Below are 25,568 nucleotides of genomic sequence, written 5' to 3' on the forward strand. Positions count from 1 at the left end.
GCAGTGACAGGATTGTCATCCTATCTCCAACCCTCCCATTCTGGGAAGGTTGTTCAGGAGGTGGTCATGCTGCAATTCCAGGATGAATTATCTGTACATCTTTCAATTGGGATTCAGAACTAAATATAGGGCTCTCAGGACTCCCACAGTGCTTTTTATCTGCTCTTAAACATCTACAAGAAGCCATTGGGTGAAATCATCCATCATCATGGAATGAAATATCATCTGTAGGCTGATTATCTTCTATTGTACATTTCTGCCCATGCGTGTTAAGCCTTATCACAACTATCCTTTCTTGGTGTCCAAAGGCAATTGAGATTTGAATGGGGACCAACAGATTAAAACTGAAGCCTAGCAAGACTAAGTAGTCTTAGGTTCAGGCATCCTTGATTCTTGGAGAATTATCATTGGTTGTGAATGGGATTGCACTGCCCAGAGAGACATGGTGGGTAATGAGGGCATGCTCCTTGACTTGTGGCTGCTTGGGGAACAGGTGACAGTTGTTCCCAGAACAGTCTTTGCACAAGTTTGAGTTGTACACCAGTCATGTCCTTTCCTGTCTTGGAAATAGCAGTAGCCCATAATCTTTCCAACATGCTCTAAGAGGCTTATAAAGTTAACATATTGCAACCAACAATCTGGGCCTCATTATACTGACCTCAGGATGATGTAAAGCTGAGTCAACCTTGATCTGGTCAAGATCAAACTCTTGGCAGTGGGTAGAGTTAGCCTGTAATATTGCATTCTAACCAATGCACCACCGCTGCTCAGTCTCTACCATTGCTTTTTTATACTAGAAAAGAATGCAGGCCCAGACATTTTCAACCTTTCCCATTATACAATAAGAATAAATCAGTTTTTTTAAAAAAATAATAACTAGAATATTTTTTTTCTCAAATTCCAGATTGCAACCGTAACCTCTCTTAATAGGTCACTTTGTCCATTTTAATAAATCAAGATTAATTTTACAAGGCTTTGCTCCTGAACAGAAAACTCACCAAATCATTTCTAATTAAAATTAAATTTGGGATTAGAAGGGTACTATGTTTATTGAATACAATGACAGTTCATTTCAGTTCAAATTGGTGATGACTTATCCATCATTCATAGAATAACTGGTGAATACTTCAGATATGCTTCTTAGTATTGACGTTCTTGATGTGAAACCTGTCAGAGTTGGTATTAGATGTTATTCCAGTTATTCCACTTATTTCTTTTTTAAAAATCCATCATTCAAAAAAAATGATGCAGAGCCAGGCATTTTTATACTTTCCTATGGAAATATTTGTAAAGTTTGTTAGCTTGTGTTTCGCTTTGTGTGTGTGTTTTCAAATTAAATCTTAATTATTTCAATAGCATGAATCAAATCAATAGGTCCTCAAATTCCAATTTGCAAACTTAAAAAGAATCATGGCCTCTTAATATCTCAGATTTTTAGTTAAATGAGTGATAATTTGACTGGCTTTTACTCCTACACTGAAAACTCACCCAAACATTTCCATCTCTTCAAATTCAGTGATGAATTTACTAGAGCTTTAAACAAATGCTTCTAAAATAGAGAAATGATTATAGGAGAATTTGGTTTATATTTTATGAACTTTTTCTCTTAATGAGTTGCTCCTTATTGTTAAGATGTGGCAAAACGATGATAATATAACATTTGGGGAAATATATGCAGACAAGCAACCCTGCACTAGAGGTCAAAATGGAGAAAACCTCCACAGCCACCATGTATTTGGCTTTGGTGCTCAGGTAAGATGGAACAAAAGAGATCCAAACACTGCAGAAGATCAGCATGCTGAATGTGAGACATTTGGCCTCATTGAAACTGCTGGGGAGATTCCTGGAGAAATACGCTACTGTAAAACTGGCAGCTGCCAGAAAGCCCATGTAGCCCAGGACACAGTAGAACATGGTTGATGAGCCTTCACTGCATTGCAATATGATTTCTTCCCTTTCTGAATGTGTGTCAATGTCAGGAAAAGGAGGAAATGTGATGAGCCACACTGTACAGATGCCTGTCTGAATCAGGGAACAAGTAAGAACAATGGAGATGGCCAGACCTCTTCCCACCCAGTTCCTCATCCTGGATCCTGGCTTGGTGGCCATGAAAGCCAGAACCACAGTGATGGTTTTTGCCAGCACAGAAGACACGGCCACTGAGAAGATGATGCCAAAGCTAATTTGTCTGAAGAGACATATTATGTTGCCTGGTACAATGAGGAACTGCAGTGAGCAAAGGAAACAGAGGAGAAGGGAGATAAGTAGAACATAGGTGAGATTTCGGTTATTGGCCTTAACGATGGGAGTTTGGTGATGTTTCAAAAATGTTGCTAGAACCAGAACTGTGCAGGCAGAGAAGAAAAGTGCCAGAATCAGTAGACATATTCCCATTGGTTCCTCAAAGGATAAGAATGAAATTCTCTTGGGAAGACATGAATCGTGGTTCTTATTTGGATATTGACCATCTGGACATTTGGAACAGTCATCCATGTCTGGAATTTAAATATACATGTATTATATATAAACATACATGCATTTGTGTATATATTGAAAATACTGCTTATGCTTTGTGATTATTCTATGAATATTATTATGGAATATTAACTTGTCTTTCTTAACAGCAAAAATGGCACTGACATTATCCATCTGACTTACCAGTCTTATCTTTGGATTTTAACAAGGCAATTATCTCCAAAGAATTCTACTTAATATTTCTAATATTATTACTACCTGTTATCTATTGTATGTATTAGCTATATATTTATCTGGTTACACAATTGCATCTTGTCTTTATGGGAAGCAACCTGCTACAATATCTTTTTAACAGTATTGACTCAGCCTTCCATCCTTCCAAGGTGGGTAAAATGAGGATACAGATTGTTGGGAGCAAGAGGCTGACACTGTAAGCTGCTTAGACAGGGCTGTAAAGCTCTGTGAAATGTTATATAAGTCTACGTGCTTATTGATTATTATTGTGAATAATATAAATAAAAATAAACATAACAGGAATGTGTTTCGATCACTTCATCCATACTGAATTTTCTTTATTTTGTAGATTCCTGTGGGATAAAATGTGTGTTCATATCCATAAATGCAAGTAACATTCAAGGAAAAGAGCTAAGGATTTGCCCCTTTTCCATATATTTTCAAAACATTCATGTGGCACAAATTTTATGGGAGAATAAATAATACAAGTTACAGAGATGACAAAATATTCCCACTGTAAGGGAAATTGGGAGTTTCAATATTATTTTAATCACTCAGTTAATCGTTTGCTTCTTTTTCTTTGTTTGTTAAACAAGAGCCATAGTTGAATGCTTAACTCTTTGCCTTAAGTCTTCCGTTTAGTTGGTAAAAGAATCCTTCCTTCTGAGGACAGCATAATTTCTCAACAAACAAAATATATAACTCAGCTTTCTGTAGAGCTGTAATGCAATTTGGTTCATGATGCCTCTTACCCTTCTGGCTTGATATTTTCTCTTTGGGACATGGATGACAATCATAGCAGCAAAATGGCTTTGCCTCCTGCTTTCTTTTGAAATTACCAGGGGAGCAGCTCTCAGTACACACGGAAATAGGCAGTGTCTACCCAATAAGTAAAATAAGAAGGGAAATATTAGTGTCCACTCTCATGTTTAAAAAGAAGATTTTAAAAAATTTAAACCAAGGAAATGGAAGGCAGGAGAGAAGTTTGTCTTGCCCCCCATCAACCATCTCCAGCAGTGACAACTCTTCTTTTTTTTTGTTTCCAAAAAGTTTTTAGTTTTATTTCTCATAAACATAATTAAATGTACAGTCTTTTATCCACCATTTTCCATTCATCTTGTCTTTTAACTTTCATTTTTAGTTGTTCGAGGCTACTCTTTTACCATTTACTCTCCTTTATTTTACCACAACCTTTCCTCTTCTTCTTCCCTTCTCTTCCTCCTTCCATCTCTTCCTACTTTCTTCATTCCTCCTCGCCTTCCTTTTCCTACTTCACCTTCCCTTCCTTTCTCTCCTCTCTTCTTCCTCCCTTTCTAAGCTTCTCTCCTACTCCTCTTTCCCCTCCCTTTTCTTCCTCTCCTTTTCCCTCTCTTCTTTTTCTCCCTCTCCTCTCCTTTCCTCTCTTCTCCCCTCCTCTCTCTCTACTCTTCCTTTCCCTCTCTCTTGTTGTTTCCCTTTTCAGTTCAATCTAGAATGGTAATGGAACAGCCCTGATTTTCTATTTATGTTCATCTTCATTTCAATTTCTTATTTATTTAATAATTACATCTATTTCATCATTTATGTACACTTTTATAATAATAATACTTTTTTCCTTTTCCCCTTTCTCCCTTTTTCTTTTACCTAGGCATCATCTGAGTTTCTATTCTTCTTATTATTTTTCCTCTTATTCACCTTTTCCCTATCCATTTTATTTCCATATCTTTATTCATATTTTTTTAACCAGTCATAAAAATTTCTCCATGTCTTGAAATACGTTGACTCCTCTTTATCTTTTATTCTCAATGTTCATTTCTGCACATTCTAAAATTTTCTATATAATTTCTCCTTCCAACGGGATTTTGTCTGCTTTCCAATTCTGTGCAAATACAATTCTAGCTGCTGTTATATCTTCTTTACCATATTTCTCTGGTAATATTCCCAATAAAAATATCTCTGGTCTTAACGCTATATGTTGCTGCAGCATTCCCTCTAACCATGTCTGTATTTTAACCCAATAGTACTTTGCTTCTTTACACGACCACCACATATGAAAATATGATCCCGGCAATTGGTGACATTTCCAACATTTTGCTGGTTTATCTTTAAACATTTTAGCTAATCTTTCTTGTGGCATATGCTATCTATAAAACATCTATACAAATTTTCTTTATAGGCTATTTCCATTGTTAATTTATAATTTCTTTCCCACACTTGTTGCCATTTCTCTAGTTCAATAGTATATCCAAAATTCTTTGCCCATACTATCATTGTTTCTTTTACTTCTTCATCTTCTAATCTAATCCACAATAAATAATTATATAATTTCTTAATCATTTTTTCATCTGTTCCTGTCAGTATCTCATCCAATTCTGATTTCCCCAAGTTAAAACCATATTGCCTACGATCTGCTTCAAATCTTGACTGTATTTGCAATCTTGTATACCAATCTGTCTCAGTCTCTTGACTCTAATTTTTGCTTTTGTTTCAGTTCTTCCTGTTCTGTTAATATATCCTTATATTTAGTAATATTCCCCATATTAACAATATATGGATGTGTCAGAGCTTCTATTGTGGAAAGCCACACTGGAATTTTCAAATAATGTTTTTCTTTCATTTTTCCCCACACTGGTAACAAACCATTTCTTACATAATGTCTTTGAAAATATACTTGTATCCTTTGTTTCCCATAACATGGGAAATCATGCCAACCTAGTTGTATATCCAGCGTCAATAGTACCTCCAGCATCAATAATCCCTCCAACGTCAATAGTCCTGTATTTCTCAACAAAATCCATTCTTTAATCCACGTTAATGCTGCTGCTCGGTAATACAGTTCCCAATCCCACCTCTAGTTTTGCATCTTGCAGTATTTTATATTAATTCTTGCTCTTTTTTCTTGCGATACATATTTCCATGTTATTCTCTTCAAATCTTCAAAGTACTTTTTCTCCAATTTTATTGGTATCGTTTGAAATAAAAATAACAATTTTGGTAATATGTTCAACTTTATTAATGCTATTCTTCCCATTAGTGATAGTTGCAGATATCCATTTCTCCAGATCTGTTTCAATTTGTTTTTTCAGTTTATAATAGTTATCTTCCTTGAGAGTTACACATCCTGATGTCAGATGAATGCCCAAATATTTCACTTTCTTCACCATTTGAATCTCCATTCAAATGGAGATTTCTCCATTATCTCCTGTTTTTGATTTTCCCTCAAATTTTTAACTAATATTTTTGTCTTGTCCTTATTAATTTCCAACCATGCTACTTTTCCATATTCTTCTATTTGTCCCAGCAGCTTTGGCACTGTCTCTATTGCATCCTCCATAATAAACACCAAATTATCCATGAATGCTTGCAGTTTATATTCTTCTTTTTAAATTTTCATTCCTTTTATATCAGCTCACTTTTCTATTTAAAGTCTCTAATGTCAGTATAAATAGTAGCAGAGATAAAGGTATCCTTGTCTTGTTCCTTTTCTAATATCCACTTTTCTTGTCATTTCACTATTGACCATCCCCTTTGCTGATTGATCTTTATATATAGTTTTGATCATACTTGATCAAACTTGTATTTGATATCATATTTGATCATACATCTATCCCCAAAATCCATCATTTTTAACTGTGCTGTCATAAATTGTCAATTCACATTATCAAAAGCTTTCTATGCATCTAAAAACATTATCTAAATGTTTTTCATAATATTCTAATGTATTTAATATAATTTGCATATTGTCTCTAATTTGTATTTTTGGTAAGAAGCCATTTTGATCCAGATGTATAAACTCATTTAAAAGTTTGTTTAATCTTTCAATTGATGCAAACATTTTATAATCTGCATTTAATAAGGATATTGGTCTATAATTCTTAACTTGTTGCAGATCTGCCTCTATCTTTTCCTCTGCGACAAGACAGTCTCAACAAGACTGTCTCTTGTTGATACAGTCCATTATAATATTTCTCAATTATCTTCTTCTTTACCTCATTTCTGTAATATACCTTTCTATCTTGATCTATTAATTGACTTATTAATTTATTTTCTTTCTTTTTTTCATTTTGTATGCTAACCATCGTCCTGTTTATTTGCATTTTCAAAGAAATTTTGCTTTGTAGTTTTTATTTTGTTCACCAACTCTTCTTCATTTTCTATTAGGACTATGTGGCTTACAAAGAGTAAAAGACAAATATAAAATCACTTTAAATTTTTAAAATTATATCTACGTCAAAACCAAGGAAATGGAAGGCAGGAGAGAAGTTTGTCTTCCCCCATCAACCATCTCCAGTAGTGAGCACTCTTCTTGGGGCCCCAGGACAACCAGCAGAACCAAGTTCTGATATTCATCCTGAAGGCCAAAACAATGGGATTAGTTCCTACCTTTGGTAGTAGAGCATTTTCACATTGTCATGGCTCTAAATGAAAAAAGCTCTTCTCCTTCATCCTATCTATCAAATTTCCTAGCAGATAGGACCCACAGCAGTCCCCTTCTGCTGGAATAAGTGGGGAGGGTTAGTTCCACTGCTCCTCAGATATCTTGGAACCATGCTACTTAAGGCTTTAAAGGTAATAGCACCTTTTATTGGACCAAGAAGCAAACTGGTAACCAATGCAACTTGCAGAACAGTGGTATTATGTGTACCACCCTAGGAGCCTCCAAAACTGTGTGGATCACTGCATTTTGTACCAACCTAAATTCGAAGTACTCTTCAAGAGCTATATAGAGCACATTGCAGTAATCCAAATGAGATATGATCATGGCAAGAGTGAAAATGCACAGGGACCTCACAATTCATATAACTATATAAAGGTGCAACTAATGCACAACAAGAAGTTACACAAAGGCCCTACTAACCATGATTTCCACCTGCTCTTTGAACATCAAGTTTGTGCACCAGGTGAATTTAAGGTTGTGCAACATCATCCATAACTAAAGATGATAAACAACAGGATCTGGAGATCTCCTCAATCCAGAGCTACTTCATTATTTTATTATTATTTATTGGACTTATATGCCGCCCTCTCTCCAAAGGACTCAGGGCGGCTCACATCAGTGAAACAATCCCAATAAATACACATTAAAACAGACTAAAACAGACTAAAACCAATTTAAACCAATTTAAAACAGTAGACCCCATCAGTCCAGGCTAGGGTGTTTAAACAGCAAAGTCTTAAGCTTGCGGTGGAAGGTACGAAGGTCCAGGGCCAATCGAAGACCCAAGGGAAGTTGATTCCAGAGGGTGGGCATGCCCACAGAAAAGACTCTACCCCTGGGGGTCTCCAGCCGACATTGTCTAGTCGATGGCACCCTGAGTAGGCCCTCTCTGTGAGAACACACCGGGCGATGGGAGGTTGATGCTGGTTACAGGTGGTCTGAGAGATATCCTGGGCCTAAGCCATGAAGGACTTTATAGGTCAACACCAGCACCTTGAATCTCACCCGGAGGGCAACCGGCAACCAATGCAAGTCGTGCAAGAGAGATGTAACATGGGAGTATCGGGATCCTGGAATCACAACCTGCGCGGTCGCATTCTGCACCAGCTGAAGCCTCCAAGTGGTATTCACAGGCAGCCCCAGGTAGAGACCATTGCAGAAGTCAATCCGGGAGGTGACTAGCGCATGAGTGACTGTGCGTAGGGCATTGCAGTCCAAGTATGGGCACAATTGGCGCACCAGGTGAACCTGGGCAAACGCCCCCCTGTCACAGCTGTTATATGTTCCTCTAAGCCCAGCCGTGAATCCAGGAGGACACCCAAGTTGCGCACCCTGTCTACAGTGGGCAACACCTCACCACATATAGTCAGAGATGAAACCTCTTGTTTGGTCTGCGATGCCGGTATCCACAGCCACTCGGTCTTGGCCGGGTTGAGCCGAAGCCTGTTCCTCCCCATCCAGATCCATACCGCTTTCAAGCACTGGGACATCATGTCGAGGGCATCGCTGGGCTGGTGTGGGGTGGATACAAAAAGCTAGGTAACATCAGCGTACTGATGATACATCACCCCAAAACCAGGGATGATCTCTCCCAGTGGCTTCATGTAAATGTTGAACAGAAGAGGCAAGAGGACCGACCCCTGAGGCACCTCACATGAGAGACCTCTGCCCCCCTCACCAACACCACTTGCATATGACCCGAGAGGTAGGAGGCGAACCACTGTAAAACAGTACCTCCCACTCCCAACCCGTTGAGGCGTCGCAGAAAGATACCATGGTCGATGGTATCGAAGGCCGCCAAAAGATCTAATAGGACCAGAACAGAGGAATAACCTCTGTCCCGAGCCCTCCAGAGATCATCCACCAGCACGACCAATGCCGTCTCCATGCTGTATTCATCTTATCAGAATTCAGCTGAAGACCTATCCAGACCTCTACAGTCTACAAGCCTTCCTAAAGGCAACCATTACATTATTTAGATCACCAGAAATCTAAAGCTGAGTATCATCTATGATATCTCATCCTTGATGCCAGATGATCTCATCCAGTGATTGTTGAAGATGTTTAAAAGGACTGGAAAAAGTACTGAGCCTTATGCCACCTCTCAAATGAGTAGTTGTAGACTGGACCTCTCACTCCATATTAACGCTGGCTACAAATGGCCTTGGAGAAAGAAGCCAAACCAGTAAAGTACTGCATCACTAAGTGCCAAATCCTGCAGTCCAAAAGGATACTATAGTCAGCATACAGAAACCCACTGAGAGGTCAAGGGGAGAAAGGTGTAAATCCTGAAGTTGACCTGTCTTCATCTTTGTGACTTCAGGGTTGCCACAAGACAGAAGAGAGGATAGGGAGAGGGGAATAGTTAACTGGAGCTTTGCAGTCAAAACAAAAAGTTTTCCTGTGGGAACCAAGGTCATTCCAACAGGTGGCCGAGAAAGGAGGAGTGAAGTAATCAAGCAATCGGCCAGCACCTTTATTAGACAATGTGACTGATGACTTGTGAAAAGTCATTTTTTTTTCATCTGGTGAAAACCATGGGAACTTTCAGAGTCAGTTTTTCACAGTTGTGCCAAAATAATGTGTCCAATAAATTGTTCTTTGAGGAATCTACCTTCCTCAGAATTCTATTTTTCAATGGGTGCATTACTTGGGGCACTGATACAAGGATGGATGCACTATTCTTATCCCACTCTTATCAAAGATTATCCACAAGCATGACCAATGCTGTTACATGAAATCAAGCCTGAAACCCTCAACCAACCCACACAACCCTCCCCAACCAGCACTTCACCTCCCAGTGACCAATACCTGACATGACCTTCCCATCACAAGACCCATGACAAGATCTTCACTTGACACACCCATCTCTGACCCATCACAAGATCTACTGACCATTAAAATGTACTTTTTTTCATAAATCTAATTTTTATATTGCCTTTAATTCTTCCCAGTTATAGACAGATTCATATCAACAGAAAGAATCAGTTTTTTATCTTCTTTCTCTCTTAAAAGATAAAGAGGTGTCATTGGGATACAGGGGTCCTTACTATTTTTTCAGTGACTGCTCAAAGTTACAAAGATCCTGAAAAAATATTAATGACTGGTCTTCAAAGCTCTGGCTATTGTAGTGTCCCCATGGTCACGTGGTCACCAACTGTGACTTCACAACTGGCTTCTGAGAAGCAAAGTCAATAGGGAAGCTGCATGAAGTTGCATTGTGGTCATGCAATGTCCCCCTTGATGACAATGGGTGATTTGCTAATGATCACAGTTGGAAATGATAGTGTAAATCATTGTAGTAATTTTATGACTTAGCAACAAAGTTGCTGGCTCCAATTATGGATGGTAAGAAAGTATCATCCTAGACAACCAAACAAAATAATCAACATTCAGAACTTACTTGGTTGAAAGCGCTAGGCCACGTGATGACTTTCTCATGAATGGTGAACATTTGGTCTTCAGCAGCCCAGGGATCCAGCTTCCCAACCTTCATTCGATGCAAGGATTGGTTGGGGAATGTGACCCAGTTCTCAATATCCAGTCCTGTAACCAGCTCTCCTTTTTCATCAAAGGAAATTTCATCCCCAGCACTGTTGTTAAATACAATGCTTTTCAAAAAGTAGTGAAGCTAAATATAGAAACAATTGAACACATTTGTGAAAAAGAGAAAACAGAGAGAAAGCATGGTTAAGATACATAATTATGTGACAGATGAAAACAATGAAAGGGATTATGTGCAATGTTCTGGTGGTCCACCAGATACATTTGGTTACCTAGCATTATTGATAAAAAAAATATTTTACCATAGTCTACAACTAAAAAGCATACTAAAAAGTAGAGACATCACCCTGTCAATAAAAGTGTGTATAATCAAGGCTATGGTTTTCCAAGTGTAATATATGGGTGTGAAAGGTAGACTGTAAGAAAGGCTGAGTGCCAAAGGATTGAGGCCTTTGAACTCTATGCTGGAGAAGACTTCTGCAAGTCCCTTGGACTGCAAAGTGATCAAACTGGTCAGTACTAGAGGAGATCAACCGTGACTGCTCCTTAGAAGGCCAGATCCTGAAGATATAACTCAAATATTTTGGCCACCTAATGAGAAGGAAAGACTCACTGGAGAAGAGCCTAATGCTGGGAAAGATTGAGGGCAAAAGAAGAAGGGGACAACAGAGAATGAGGTGGCTGGATGGAGTCACTGAACCAGTAGGCGTGAACTTCAATGGATTCCAGAGGATGGTATAGGACAGAAAGGCCTGGAGGAACATTTTCCATGGGGTTGCAATGGGTTGGACATGACTTCAGAACTAACAACAACAACAACTATTTAATAATAAAAGAAATCTGAAACCCACATCCCATCATATTCCAGTATATCTAGGAGAATTTAATTCTCAAAAGTATACCAAATTGGGTAGGCAGGTGTTATTTATCACATAAAGATGGTAAAGTTTGTACTATTATTTTGCAAGCACTAAAAAGAAATTCTGCCCAGCTATTATTAGAGATATGCAAATGAGGGAAGATTCATATACAAAATTATAGATCTACAAATAATATAATAGGCACAATTATTGCAGCTATAATTGTAGCTTGCTGCATTCCATATCTGGATTTCTCTAACCAGTCACTTGGTGACAATAGAGAGACACAGAAATGCCTTTTGCTGCTATCTAGTGGTTGACTGACTTTTTACAAACATAGCAACCCTAAAAGAAAAACAGCACCAAGTATTTTTGCAAATTGTGAATAAGGTTGAGTCGTTGGAACTGGGTGTCTGATTTTTTTTTTTTATTGCTTCCCTTTTCTTGCATGCAAGCAGTTCTTGATACTTTCTCTTCTGGTGGAGGAGATCAAGTTCAGCAAATACTTAAAAATGGTAAGGGGTAGCAAAAGGAGTTTTTGATGTTAACAAATATCTAGTGCAGGGCTGTCAAACTTATGACCTACCCAAAGGGGGGGAAAGTCATGATACATCATGTGACGCCATTGTGATGATGCCATTTTGACACCCTAATCTAGTGAAACAATAGCTTGGGATTGTGCGATAATTGCCTGAAAGCACATTATTATTATGGGATACATACTGGTGGAGCTCTTGGGTAAGGGTGTTATAATTTTTCTTGAGTGCATGAGAAGATTCAGCTTATGTTGGAGATCTGAGGTAGCTTAGTTATCATTTGATTTAGATGGGAGTCCATTTGGTTTGGCAGAAAAATTTTCCTCAGTATGTGTGTCTTGAATGAAGCATTTTAATGGAACAGAATTGAAAGGTAATTGATGTCATATTACTAGAACCTTGGTAAAAGGAAGAAGGTCTCTAAAGATTATTAAATAATTAGTAGCCAGGCACATTTTTGCACTTATTGATTTCTGAGTTTTGACAATGGGTGAGTAGGAATACTTTGGCCTCAGGGCTGGGAAGGAGATATTTGTGCCAAGTATAAAGTATATGATTGTTAGAATCCAAACCCCATTGAGGACTCCTCCCAGGTCAACCAGTACATTTGTAACTTAAGTTACCAATTCATCCCACATGCATCTTATCTCGTGTTTCTGCCTCATTGGGGGCATTGAAGCATTTATTATCAAATGGTCAAACCAGCTAGTTTGGATTAACACAATACAACTTGAATGAGGAGAGGGACATGTGTATGGTTTATAGAGTAGTGGAGATTAGGACTCCATATCGCCTTTTGCTCTTCAGTGCTGGTAATGTCCCAACTGCAAATTAATGTAATCCATTAAGTATCAGTTTTTTTAACAGTTTACATTTTCCTCATTAACCTGGTTTCATGGTTAGAAGGGTTACTTTATGCTGGTTACTTTAGAAGGGTCATTTAGATGTCAAGAAGTTGCCTTCCAAACCAGGACCTACGGTAATTTTTGCAGGACTGGTATCTTTCCATCATTTTATGGCTGGAATTGTAATTGTGTCTCTAAGTGGTAGAGAGTACAGTACTAAGGTGTTATATGCACCCAAAGGATAGGAGTGAAAGGGGTGGAATGGATCATATATTAGAATACAGTTTATCAGGTGAGTAATGGTGAAGGAGCAGAACTGGAAAATTGGTTTCCATAAGAAAATCAAAAGAAAGTTTTGATGTGTTCTCATTAGATGATCTTCTCTATGCTAACGGGACTGTCAATGTCTCTCCGTATCCACTGGCAAGACTTTCTTAGCTAACTTAGCTAACTGGTTTTGACAAAAGCTACTTTAAGGGTGTTCCTGAAGAATAGGAATCTAAGGAGCAAATTGCTCAGGAAAGGACTTAGAGAAGAAGTGAGATTGGAAGATTAAGACAGGAGCAAACTACTCTGAGGTTAGCAATATTTCCAAGAATTAAAAAAAAAATAGTAAAGAAAGAAGACAAGAGAAATTCCAAACTTTCTATTCACAGAACAATATCACTTCTAATTCAAAATTCATGTCTCATTTCCCTCATTATTTATCTCTTGAGAAAATTACCTGCCATGGCTGTACATCCTGAAGATTAGGTTTCCTGCCACTCAACCTTCTCCTATGTGATTGTTGAGCCACCTGTATGGCATGTAAAGCATGTGCCAAAGCATACACTGCATTGTATATGCTGTAACTGGGACTGGTCATCCTCATTTCAAAAAAAGCCCCAGGAAGGCTTTCCAATTTCTCTTTCCCAGTGCAGATACCCTCAGTTTCCTGATTCACAAACGAGTCTGGAAATACACAGCCAAATGCATGTTCCCATACATCTTTAATGAAACCATCTTGGGGAAAGAAAGAGAAATGGTTCCTTGTCTGAAGAAAATGCTGGAATCCTTCAACCTCATTTGAGTAACCTGCAAAGGACAGTGCACCATGGAGACCCTTTATGTCCCAGCTTTTCTGATAAAAGAATGATGCAATACTGATTTGGGAAGCCACAATCCATACTGTACCTTTTGGCTGTATAGAAACCATTTCCACTTCAGGTAGATATAACAACCATCTTAAATGTACAACATATTTATCATTGATTATCACAACATTAGCTTTGCTGTTAGTAAAAAGATGAAATGTCTCCACAAACCATTTCAGACCATCATCCACATTGCTGATATAAATTGTCCTGAGCTGTTCTAAGAACGCAGTACAGATACCATGGAGAGAAAACCATGAAAATATCAGTTGTTCAAATTTTGCTCCAACTTCTCCTTTCACAAGAATTCCAACCCAGGTCCACCTGAAATGAAGAAGTAGCTGAAGAATCCCCCTATAATTTAAGTCTTCACCTGGAACCATGTGGTAATAGAAGGGGATATCAGTTTTACCATTCATACTTGGAGGAGGGCCATATAGGAACTATAGGAACAAAAAAATAGACAGTTAAATGGTTGATAAAACTGATATGTATCTTTTGCAAATAAAATGTTCTGAAATGTTTCAGGATATGCCTTCACACTATTTATGTGTATGAAATATTTGTGAGAATAGGATTGCAGTAAATGATTGTTGAGTTCCCCTTCATCTGCGCAGATGAATGATTCTCTCTATCCTCTTTCTATTGAATTTGCAGATTACTTCTTTTTCTTCAACAATAAAATTTTTCCTTGAATGTGGTTCATATTGTTGTAGAACCACATAACATTTTAAGCAAAATTTAAGCAAGATTTTTATGCAGCCTTAGTTCAGTGAAATCACAATCCACTAGTTTCTAGGCTTTTTTTCCTGGCAGCCAGCAAACACTCTGCTGCCCATAGGGAGACTAAGGAGACTAAGATAGATCTATTTCACACTTATTAATCCTCATCAGTTAGCCACACCCTCATCCCATGTATCCTCCCTGTAAAGGTACAGTATTTGTTTGCTTTTCTTTTCGTAGGCCTTTATGTATATTTCTCCTTACCAGGCTCTTCCTATGTAAACCAAGATCTTGGTTTATGTAGGAAAGTGGATGTGATTCTACTGAGCTGGGGCTGCAGAAAAACCTTGGTTATGTAGGGAAAACCTGGCTAGAGGAAAAACACACATAAACCCTACGAAGAAGTAAGAAAATAGATACTATATGTTTACAGGGAGGATACATAAGATGTGAGTGTGGCCTACTGATGAAAGCAAACGAGCTGGAAATAGATCTATATAGGTCTTCCACCTAGCAGGAAGACCTTGCTGGCTGCTAGAAAGGAAAAAAGCCAAGAATCGAGTGGATGTGATTCTACTGAGCTGGGGCTGCAGAAAAACCTTGGTTACGTAACACATATATATATACACATACACACACACACACACACACACACACACACACACACACACACACACATATATATATATATATATATATATATATATATATATATATATACATACATACATACATACATACATACATACATACATACATACATACATGGATGAGCCTTGCTTTGAAAAATACAGTGACTAGATGAGGAGGGAAAAGATCCAGGTTCAAGTCCATGTTAATCAAGGAAAGAGTGAAAGAGAGATAGAGTACTGATTTTGGGCAGATGATGTTTAGTTTTAGCTAAAGAAGCTCACTGTATAACTTTGGGCACTTCATGGTCTTTCACACTAGTAGTTGGAGAGAAGTACAGGAGAAATACTATGTGTAATTCCATGAACATCTGAATGCATCTGAGTCTGACAACATAAATAAACACAATTCAGAAACATTACAACTTTGTTGTTGTTGTTGTTCAACACAATAGCAAATTCCTTGAGAGGGAATCAAAAGCTCCTACACAACAGGGAATGATTATTAATTTTTAATGTTTGAAATTGATCTATAATACCAAAATCTGAAATTCAGTTCATTTTGCCTTCTGCTTTGATAAATACATTTCCTTAAATATACTTCATAGTTAAATGTATACTAAATTAAATATATCTTAATGTCTTGCAATCAATTCATCTGAAAATATAAAACAATATATGGACCACTTAATATTAATGAATCTTACCTGGGGAACCTTGTAAATGTGTAAAATGTCTTCAATAGTAAAAGAATATTCAGGATCAAGAGTTCCAAGAACAGATATGAGATTGTTCAGGATGCCACACTTGTAGTTGGGAATTAATTGGTTCTGACTGGAAAAAAGTTCCATTGTGGCGAGATATGAATATTCTCCACCATAACTATCATATATTCTGAAGCCCAAGGTGAGGTTAGGTAAGAGTTGGAGGTCTTCATTGATCTTCTTCACAGCAAATATCAAGCTCAAAATATGGTGATAAAACTTGATCAGAATTCTGCAATGGCAATTAGATGCTGTATCAAATAAAGTTCCGTGTCTAAAAAGGGCAGTGAAATTTAATTCCATAAGAATAATGTTAACTGATTAATTAGTTACCATTCAATTTTCAGTAGAATCGTTGCTGGCTTTTCATGAGTGTATTTGTTAACAATTTTAATTATATAATACTGAGCAAAAATGAAATACCATTGATTTTGGCTTTTGTTTCTTCTACCTTTTCTTTTTTTAAATTGCATTTTTACCATTAAACAAATCCTACTCGCATCTTATGCATAACTGCGACAATTTACATACCATAACATTCCAATTCAAATATACTCTATACATTTTTACTATACATTTTAATTTTACTTCTATTTTGTCTATTTCTTTTCCAGTTTTCTGTTCTCAATCCAGTCGTACCACTTCTCCCGTATTGCGGAATATTCCGAATCTATTTGTCCTTTCAGTTCAATTTTTAATTTGTCCATTTCTGCACAATCAAATATTTTTTTAATTACTAAACCTTTGGAAGGTATGTTTGTATTTCTCCAATATTGCGTGATAGCTATCCTTGCTGCGGCTATTATATGTAAAATGGTATATATTATTCTTTTGTCGTATTTCCCTTTAACTATCCTTAGGAGAAATAGTTCCAGGGTATATTCTATCTGAAGTCCTGTTAATTCCTGTAACCACCTGTGTATTTTCTTCCAGTATTTTTTCATTTCAGGGCAAAACCACCAGGTATATAAGGTATAGAAAAACAAGGTATAGAAGGTACCTTGTTTTTGACCACATTTCCCACAATTTGGGCTTGGATTTGGGTATATCTTCGCTAATCTAGAGGGTGCCAAGTGCCAGCAATAGAACATTTTATACTGGTTCTCTTTGTACTTTGCCAATTTAGTTATTTTATAATTTCTATTTCAAATTCCCCCCCCCCAATCCTCCAATTCAATACCATGTCTGACATTTTTTGCCCATACTATCATAACTTCCTTCACTATATCTTCAGCTCTATCAAATTCTAATAAGTAATTATAAACTTTTGTTATCAATTTTTCATCTGGGCCAATCAATAGTTTGTCCAATTGTTGTAGCACCATTTCAATTCCATACTCATCTTTGTCTTTTTTGTACCTTGATTGAAGATGCAAGTAAGGCCACCAATCTATGATTATGCCCTGTTCTTCCAATTCCTGCTTATTTTTTACGTTCCCTTGGCTGTCTAGAATTTCATTGTACTTGACCAGTTTACCTATATCCAGAGTGTTAGGGTGAATCATTGTTTCCATTGTCGATAACCAACTGGGGATTTTCATATAATGCTTTCTCTTGATCTCCTGCCATATTTGGATCAGAGCTTACCTTACTTTATGTCTAAAAAAATATAAATGAGATTTATTCTCCTTGTCCCATAAGAAGGCATGCCATCCTTTTTGTAGGTCATGTCCTTCCAGTGTAAGTAGTCTTCTCAGGTTAATTCACTCCCTGACCCATACTAAAGTTGCCACTTTTTAGTAAAGTTGCCAACCTGGAAGCCCTAAGCCACCTCTGATTCTACTATCCTGGAGATCTGTTAATTTTATTCTTACTTTTTTACGTGCCCAGATAAACTTTGTTGTAATTTTATTCAAATCCATAAAGAATTTCTTATCCGATTTTATAGATATAGTTTGAAAAAGGCAGAGCAATTTCGGTAAAACCTTCATCTTGATGGTTACAATTCAACGTAGTATAGATAGCTGTAATGCCCCCCATATTTTCAAATTCAATTTTATTTGTTGTATTAATTTCACATAGTTATCTTCTTTAATCGAGGAACACCTCACTGTCAGCCTAATTCCTAAGTATTTAATTTTTTTTGTACTCTGTAGTCCCAGTTCTTCCTCTAATTCTCTTTTCTCTTTTAATGCTACATTTTAAACTATAATTTTTGTTTTATTAATTTTAAGGTCCGAAACATTTCTTTTTCTTAGGAGAGTATCTAAGTCTTGTTCCAGAATCTACAAAAAATATTATTTTTTTAGCAGCAATACATTATCAGGTACAAAATAGGTTGTAGCTCATTATATTATATCTATAGTAAATAAAGTAATAAGCACTTTAAAATCCCATAATATGAAAAAGTCAGTTTAAGCAAAATCCAAAGGTTTCTTTATCTTAAAAACAATTTTAGCAAAATGATGTATTACCATTATTAATTTACATGTAAGAACTTCATATAATGTTGAAATCAGGATTTCTAAAAACATTCCTTCTTATATAAGAAGGAAGATTCGAAGTGGAACTTTACAACTTTTTTACAAAAATGGATTCCCAATCGCACTTAAAGAGGTGTTTTTATTGAAAGGAATTACTTTGCAAAGAGAACAGGATTGAAAGGTTCAGCAACTTCAGTTAAAAATCCAAGAATTTATAAAAATAAAAGAAGGCGGAGGAAAAAGACTGAAGCAAAAGGTTCGCAAAAAAGTCAGGAAAAAATGGAGAAGGAAAAATTACAATCCTCTTTTTTGAGGAGGATAGTAATAGTGAAAAAAAATGATTATACCTGTATAAGTTATATTATAGGGAAAATGAATGATTTACCTATATTTAGGGACATGATTTGTTTTGAAAAGTCACATTAAATAATGTTATGGTTGAATTGTTATGAATTGGTGAAGAATTTATATAAGTTTATGGGTTAAAAGAAAAATATTGTGGATGTAAAAATTATGGACAGTGTAGATTATTCAATATAAATTTATGGATTAGAAGAAGGATATTACTTAAACTTTTATATGTTGTTTTAAATTACATTAATACCATATTAAAGAATGCTTTGTTGAAGAATAAATATAAACTTGTGGAGTATAAGGAAAATACAAATGATGCAAGGGTTGAGGGAAGGTTTTTGACAATATTTTATATGGATATTAAACAGTGAAGATGTTATTTGATTATACATAGAGGATTTGTAGAGAATAAGATGAATAAGTTTATGTAAAACTACTAAGCAAGGAATGTTTTCAAGAAGAATTAAAATAAGTTTATGGGGTAAAAAGTAAAAATAAGGTTTTTACAATATATTTTATTTGAGATTGGTTAAAATATTTTGTTAAGGTATCAATATATGTAAGGGTTGGAGATCTGATGTTTAACTGTAGAATAAAGAAGACTTGCTTATTATTGAAGAATGGACAAGAACGAAGTTGGATTGATTACTTTCAAGAAATAATTGGTTTAAATAGTTATATTTAGATATGAACAAGGGGAGTTAAAGTGCAAGAGGGAGATAAATCTATAGATAGTTAGCTTATGTTTTTTTTTTATGTTTGTTAAATGCTATACCCTGTATTTGCTCTGGGAAGTCAAGGGGGTGGTGGGAGGGTTGGGGCAGGAGTGGGGAGGAAAGGGGTGAAAATATGTGTAAACTTTTTAAAAAACTTCAATAAAAAAAGAAAGAAAAAAAAAGAAAAAATCACAAAAAAATAAGAAAGAAAAAAAAAGCACAATATGATTTTTAATAATCAAATTATCCCAAGCCATGTGTTTCTCACCTCCCAAATCCAAAAACCTTCAATGCATGGTCAAACAGGCAAATTTATTTATTGGTCTTTTATTTACTAGGGGAAAACATGCTGCGTCTCTGACTTAACAGTATTATTTTAATGGTTAACTATAATTTTGCTTTCTTTGAGACCCAGTTTTAGAAACTGATGTGTAATCCACTGAAATATGTACAATCTGATATCATGAAATGCTAAATAATTACTTTGATCCCTTCCCCTTTCTTCAAGGAACAGAGAGTACACTATCGGCTTCCTTTAGAAAGCACAGTGAAAACATATATGGGTTGAAAAGTATTACTTCATTTATATTTTAAAATGTATACATGCAACATTGGGATTAAGTATAACACACAGAATAAGTGTACAAAAGAATTTCACATACATTGCTATAATAATACAAAGAAAATAATAATAGTAATAATTACAAAAGGCAGCTTTACTCGGAACAACTTGCATTCTGAAGCAATGCTCCAAACACCATCAAACATCTGTCTATCTCGGGTTCTTTGAAACGACTTAATAGACATACAAAATGCCAAATCCTATCTGAACATTTGATTGACTGTGCAACAAGCCACTACCAATAATAATAATGTCTTACAGTGGTTCACCAACAGCAGAATTCTTGGGAACCTCCTCAAAGTGTTCTACAACTCTACTTATGAAGATGAATGAAGTAATACCACCAATGATGAGGTCACCTGCTTGAAAATATTTGTGAACAATCGGTACAGTGGCTTGGATTCTGCATGTTATTGTTTGAAGTTTGCAAGGCATATGTGGCAATAATAGGAAAAGAACCAATATCATCATGGGCTACTTTACAAGCTTTCTATAATTTCATGTAAATTTAAGAACTTCCAAGAATAGACAATAAATAAATTTGTCTATTCCTCACATAACTTCCATTAGCTTCTGAACTTTAGAATAAAAATCATTCTGAGACATCATTCAAATAATGATCTTACTTGCCCCAAACTCTAAATACATGTTTTTCAAAACATACGAAATAATTAAACTGTCTGTCTTTGAGGATTTTAATAAGCAACAAGGTCAATAATAATCTTTTTGATAATTATAAGGGAGGTTGAAGAAAAGTGCAATTTTGAAATTGCCATTACTCTGTGGTATTAGAAATATGCTCATCTATTTTGAACATAGTATTAGCAATTCCATCCATTAATCAAACAACAGGACTGAGACGTGACAACAATCTTCAAATATTGCACAAAATGTGAGATGAAAAGTGAGGGACCTAAATTGCCAATGAATGTGTGATCAATTCTAAAACCAGGCTCAATATCAGACTTCTCAAGTTCTTATGACTATCACTATCTTATAATTACCTATCACCTCCCACTCATGACTATAACCATATATTAACCTCATAACTACGTTGTATGATGGACTTGCAGGTCTGGTACAGCATGTAAGATGTTCATACTGGTGTAACAGGATTGGGTGTTTGTTAATATGATTTATTGGGTTGGGATTTTCTGTTTCCACTCTGAGTTGTATTGTGTGGGGGGGGTCCACTGAGGGAGCTCCACCAATCACATCGTACACATTTTGTGCACTGACAATAAAGGTTATTATTATTATGTTGCTTGTATTTTTATGATTTGTATTGTTCTGTTTCTTTCCTAGTATGATTTGATTTCTTATTAGTAACCTATGAGTATCACTAAGTGTTGTATCTTATGATTCTTGATGAATGTATTTTTTCTGTTTTCTCTTTTTTTCCTTTTATGTACACTGAGAGCAATGCACCAAAGACAAATTCCTTGTGTGTCCAATCATACTTGGCCAATAAAGAATTCTATTCTATTCTATTCTATTCTATTCTATTCTATTCTATTCTATTCTATTCTATTCTATTCTATTCTATTCTATTCCATTCCATTCCATTCCATTCCATTCCATTCCATTCCATTTATTCTATTCAAGGTATCTCACAGGACTGTCTTAACACCTTAGGGCCATGAGTGTCAGGGGTAGGTTCTAAATTACTACCAGTTCTGTGGGTGTGGCTTGATGGTCATGTGACAATTATTTAGGATTTAGCAGAGGTTCTGGTCTACCAGGCTTTTACTATAACTGCTTGCAGAGCTGTACCCATCTACCCATTTATTTTTTGCAGGCACTGGTCTACCCACTTATTTTTGCAGGCACTGATCTACTCATGTATTTTTGCAGGCACTGATCTACTCATGTATTTTTGCAGGCACTGGTCTACCCATTTATTTTTGCAGGCACTGATCTACTCATGTATTTTTGCAGGCACCGGTCTACTCATTTGTTTTCTTTTAACACTGATCAGCTGTAGGGCGGCCCTTTGAAGCCCCACGGTAAGAGTTTAAACAGTTTTTTTCCCTCTAGCCATCAATTGGGACTCAGGAGGCAGCAATATATTGGGGGCAGGGCTAAATAAAAGGTAAGAATAACACAGGGATCAGTGGGGGCCATGGGGGGTGCAGGGGGGCAGAACCGATTTGGTGACATCATATCATCACCACTACGGGCTCGGGAGAACCGGGCTGAACCGGAAGGAACCCACCACTGATGAGTGTCCAACAGAAAGGTCTCTCAATTCAAGAAAAGATGCAATTGGCCCAACAGATGGAACACAAAACTCCCATCTCCAATCACAGTTATCACCTGCTCCTAGACCAATACTTGTGAATCCAAGAGGACCCCCAGTTTGTGCATCAATCTTGAATTGAGAAATGCAGCCTAACCCAAGATTATGGATCAAAAGTCCTCAGGTGTAGAGGAGAGGCCTGCCCAATGTCCATAATCATGAGTCAAAGCTTTGTTAGCCTTGATTCAAGGTTTATTCCTGCCCAGTCATCGAGCCTCCAGGCATTGGAACAGGACCTCAACAGTCTCACTTGTCTGGATAGGGTTGAAAAGTGAAGAAAATATAGTATCAATGCTATTCTATGCCCCTCCTTAAGAATACATTACTGGATTGTCATCCTATCTCCAACCCTTCCATTTTGGGAAGGTTGTTCAGGAGGTGGTCATGCTGCAATTCCAGGATGAATTATCTGTACCCCTTTCAATTGGGATTAAGCTCTAAATATAGGGCTCTCAGTCCTACTATGCAGGATCCCACAGTGCTTTCTCTCTGCTCTTAAACATCTACAAGAAGCCATTGGGTAAAATCATCCATCAATATGGAATGAAATATCATCTTTTGCTGATTATCTTCTATTGCACATCTCTACACATGTGTGTGTTAAGCCTTGTCAAAACTATCCTTTCTTAGTGTCCAGAGGCAATTGAGATCTGGATGGGGACCAACAGATTAAAATTGAAGCCTAGCAAGACTGAGTAGTCTTTGTTTCAAGCATCCTTGGTTCCTGGAGAATATTACCATTGGTTGTGAATGGAGTTGCACTGCCCAGACAGACATGGTGCATAATGAGGGCATGCTCCTTGCCTTGTGGCTGCTTGGAGAACAGGTGACAATTGTTCCCAGAACAGCCTTTGCACAAGTTTGAGTTGTACACCAGTCATGTCCTTTCCTGTCTTGGAACAGTCAAGCCTTTCAGTGTCAGTGTCAGTGTCAGCCTCAGCATTTGGGATACCCTTCCATGAGATTTTGCAGTCTCCTAAACCTGGTTCTTCCAGAAAGCTGAATGATCTGTCTTCAGAACTTCACAGAGCTCCACTTTCATACCATCTCAAAGCTTATAGAAAAAGTCAATCATCCAGCTTTCTGGAAGACCCAGGTTTAGAGAAAGCTAATTCTCATGGAAGGCTATCCAAAGAATGAGGATGTCACTGAGAGGCTTGATGCCTATGTGTTTCTACATGACTATATTTAAGCACTGAAACATAAAGTAGTCTGCTCTGACACTATAATAGGCAGATACCCTTGGAAGAGACACATATAAGGAAGAAATGTAGTAATAACTAGCAACCTTGACTTGTATCGAGAAAAAAAATGCAAGCCAATATAGCTGATATAGCAACTGTGCAATATAAACCAACTATGTGAATCCCAAGTCATTTTTTGGACCAAATAAAATTTCTGGATGCTCATAAGGGCTGCCCCACATAGAGCATGTGGAAATAATCTAATAATCCCATTCCAGTCCCATCCCATTCCACCAAAATAAGAAGCCACTTCACACCAATACAGTTCAATTAACTGTCTGGTTCCTGCTCATGTTATATATGCAGGCATAATTGCTTCTAATGCAGCACTATTTGCTGTATTTGCTATATTATCTCTCATCTCTACTATCTCTGCTTAACATTTTAAATATGTTTTTCAGTGACATCATTAATGTTCTTAATGGTGGCAGATACTTTAATATCTGGCAAAATAATATTCTTTAGAATAGAAATAGCAGTAACCCATTGTCTTTCCAACACTCTCTAAGCTGTTTACAAAATCAACCAATGCATTCTAACCAATGCACCACCCCTGCTCAGTCTCTACCATTGCTTTTTTATACTAGAAAAGGATGCAGGCCCAGACATTTTCAATGTGTCCCATTATAGAATAAGAATAAATCAGTTATTTTTTTAAAAAAAATAATAACTAGAATATTTTTTCTCAAATTCCAGATTGCAACCTTAAATAGACTCATCATCTCTTAATAATCATTTTTTCCATTTTAATAACTGAAGACTAACTTTACAAGGCTTCACTCCTGAACTGAAAACTCACCAAATCATTTCTAATTAAAATTAAATTTGGGATTAGAAGGTTGCTACATTTATTGAATACAATGACAGTTCATTTCAGGTAAAATTGGTGATGTCTTATACATCATTCATATAACTGGTTAAGGCTTCAGATATGTTTATTAGTATTGAAGTTCTTGATGTGGAACCTGTCAGAGTTAATTATTTATTTATTTATTTATTTATTTATTTATTTATTTATTTATTTATTTATTTAATTTGTATACCGCCCTTCTCCCAGAAGGGACTCAGGCGGTGAACAGCCAAAATTAAAAATACATACAATACAAAAGTTAAGATAATTAAAAAGAATTAAATCATTGGCATCCCAATTTAAAACCCCCAAGTCTATAAAATTTAAAATCCCAATTAAGAACCATTTAGGCTAGGCCAGCTTGGTGGAATAAATAAGTCTTCAGGGCTTTATGGAAGGTCCGGAGGTCCGGGATCAGTCGTATTCCAAGAGACAGCTCGTTCCACAGGGTGGGTGCCCCCACAGAGAAGGCTCTCCCCCTGGGGGCCACCAGCCGACATTGCCTGACTGACGGCACCCTGAGGAGGACCTCTCTGTGAGAACGTATTGGCCGGTGGGAGGTTATCGGTAGCAGCAGACGGTCTCACAAATATCCTGACCCTAAGCCATGGAGTGCTTTAAAGATGAGAACCAATACCTTAAAAGTGCACCCGGAAGACCACAGGGAGCCAATGCAGCTCGCGCAGGAGAGGTGTTACATGGGAGCACCACGTCGCTCCCATAATCACCCGCGCAGCCGCATTCTGCACCAGCTGGAGCCTCCGGGTGCTCCTCAAGGGGAGCCCCATGTAGAGAGCGTTGCAGTAGTTCAGGTGTGACATGATGAAGGCATGAATGACCGTGCACCAGCTGACTATATCGGGACGCCGGTATCCACAGCCACTCGGTCTTGGAACGGTTGAGTCGAAGCCTGTTCCTCCCCATTCAGACCTGCACAGCC

General features: G+C 37.0%; 1 protein-coding gene and 1 long non-coding RNA gene across 2 annotated transcripts; one reads left to right on the top strand and one right to left on the bottom strand.

Moving 5' to 3' along the window:
- Positions 1–1,590: 1,590 nt before the first annotated feature.
- LOC148113982 (vomeronasal type-2 receptor 26-like) lies at positions 1,591–10,894 on the bottom strand. The gene is made up of 4 exons (XM_087893588.1): positions 10,886–10,894; positions 10,530–10,757; positions 3,462–3,588; positions 1,591–2,495 (listed from the first exon to the last, which is right to left on the bottom strand). The coding sequence occupies exons 1-4, from the start codon at positions 10,892–10,894 to the stop codon at positions 1,591–1,593; spliced, it is 1,269 nt and encodes a 422-aa protein (XP_087749714.1).
- A 516-nt stretch (positions 10,895–11,410) lies between these two features.
- On the top strand, positions 11,411–20,843 carry LOC148113983 (uncharacterized). The gene is made up of 2 exons (XR_015734323.1): positions 11,411–12,399; positions 20,497–20,843. It is a non-coding gene; the product is annotated as an uncharacterized LOC148113983 (long non-coding RNA).
- Positions 20,844–25,568: the final 4,725 nt, after the last annotated feature.

Source organism: Pantherophis guttatus, chromosome 4 (assembly GCF_059756535.1).
Source record: "Pantherophis guttatus breed Tessera chromosome 4, ASM5975653v1, whole genome shotgun sequence".
Classification (NCBI taxonomy): Eukaryota; Metazoa; Chordata; class Lepidosauria; order Squamata; family Colubridae; genus Pantherophis; species Pantherophis guttatus.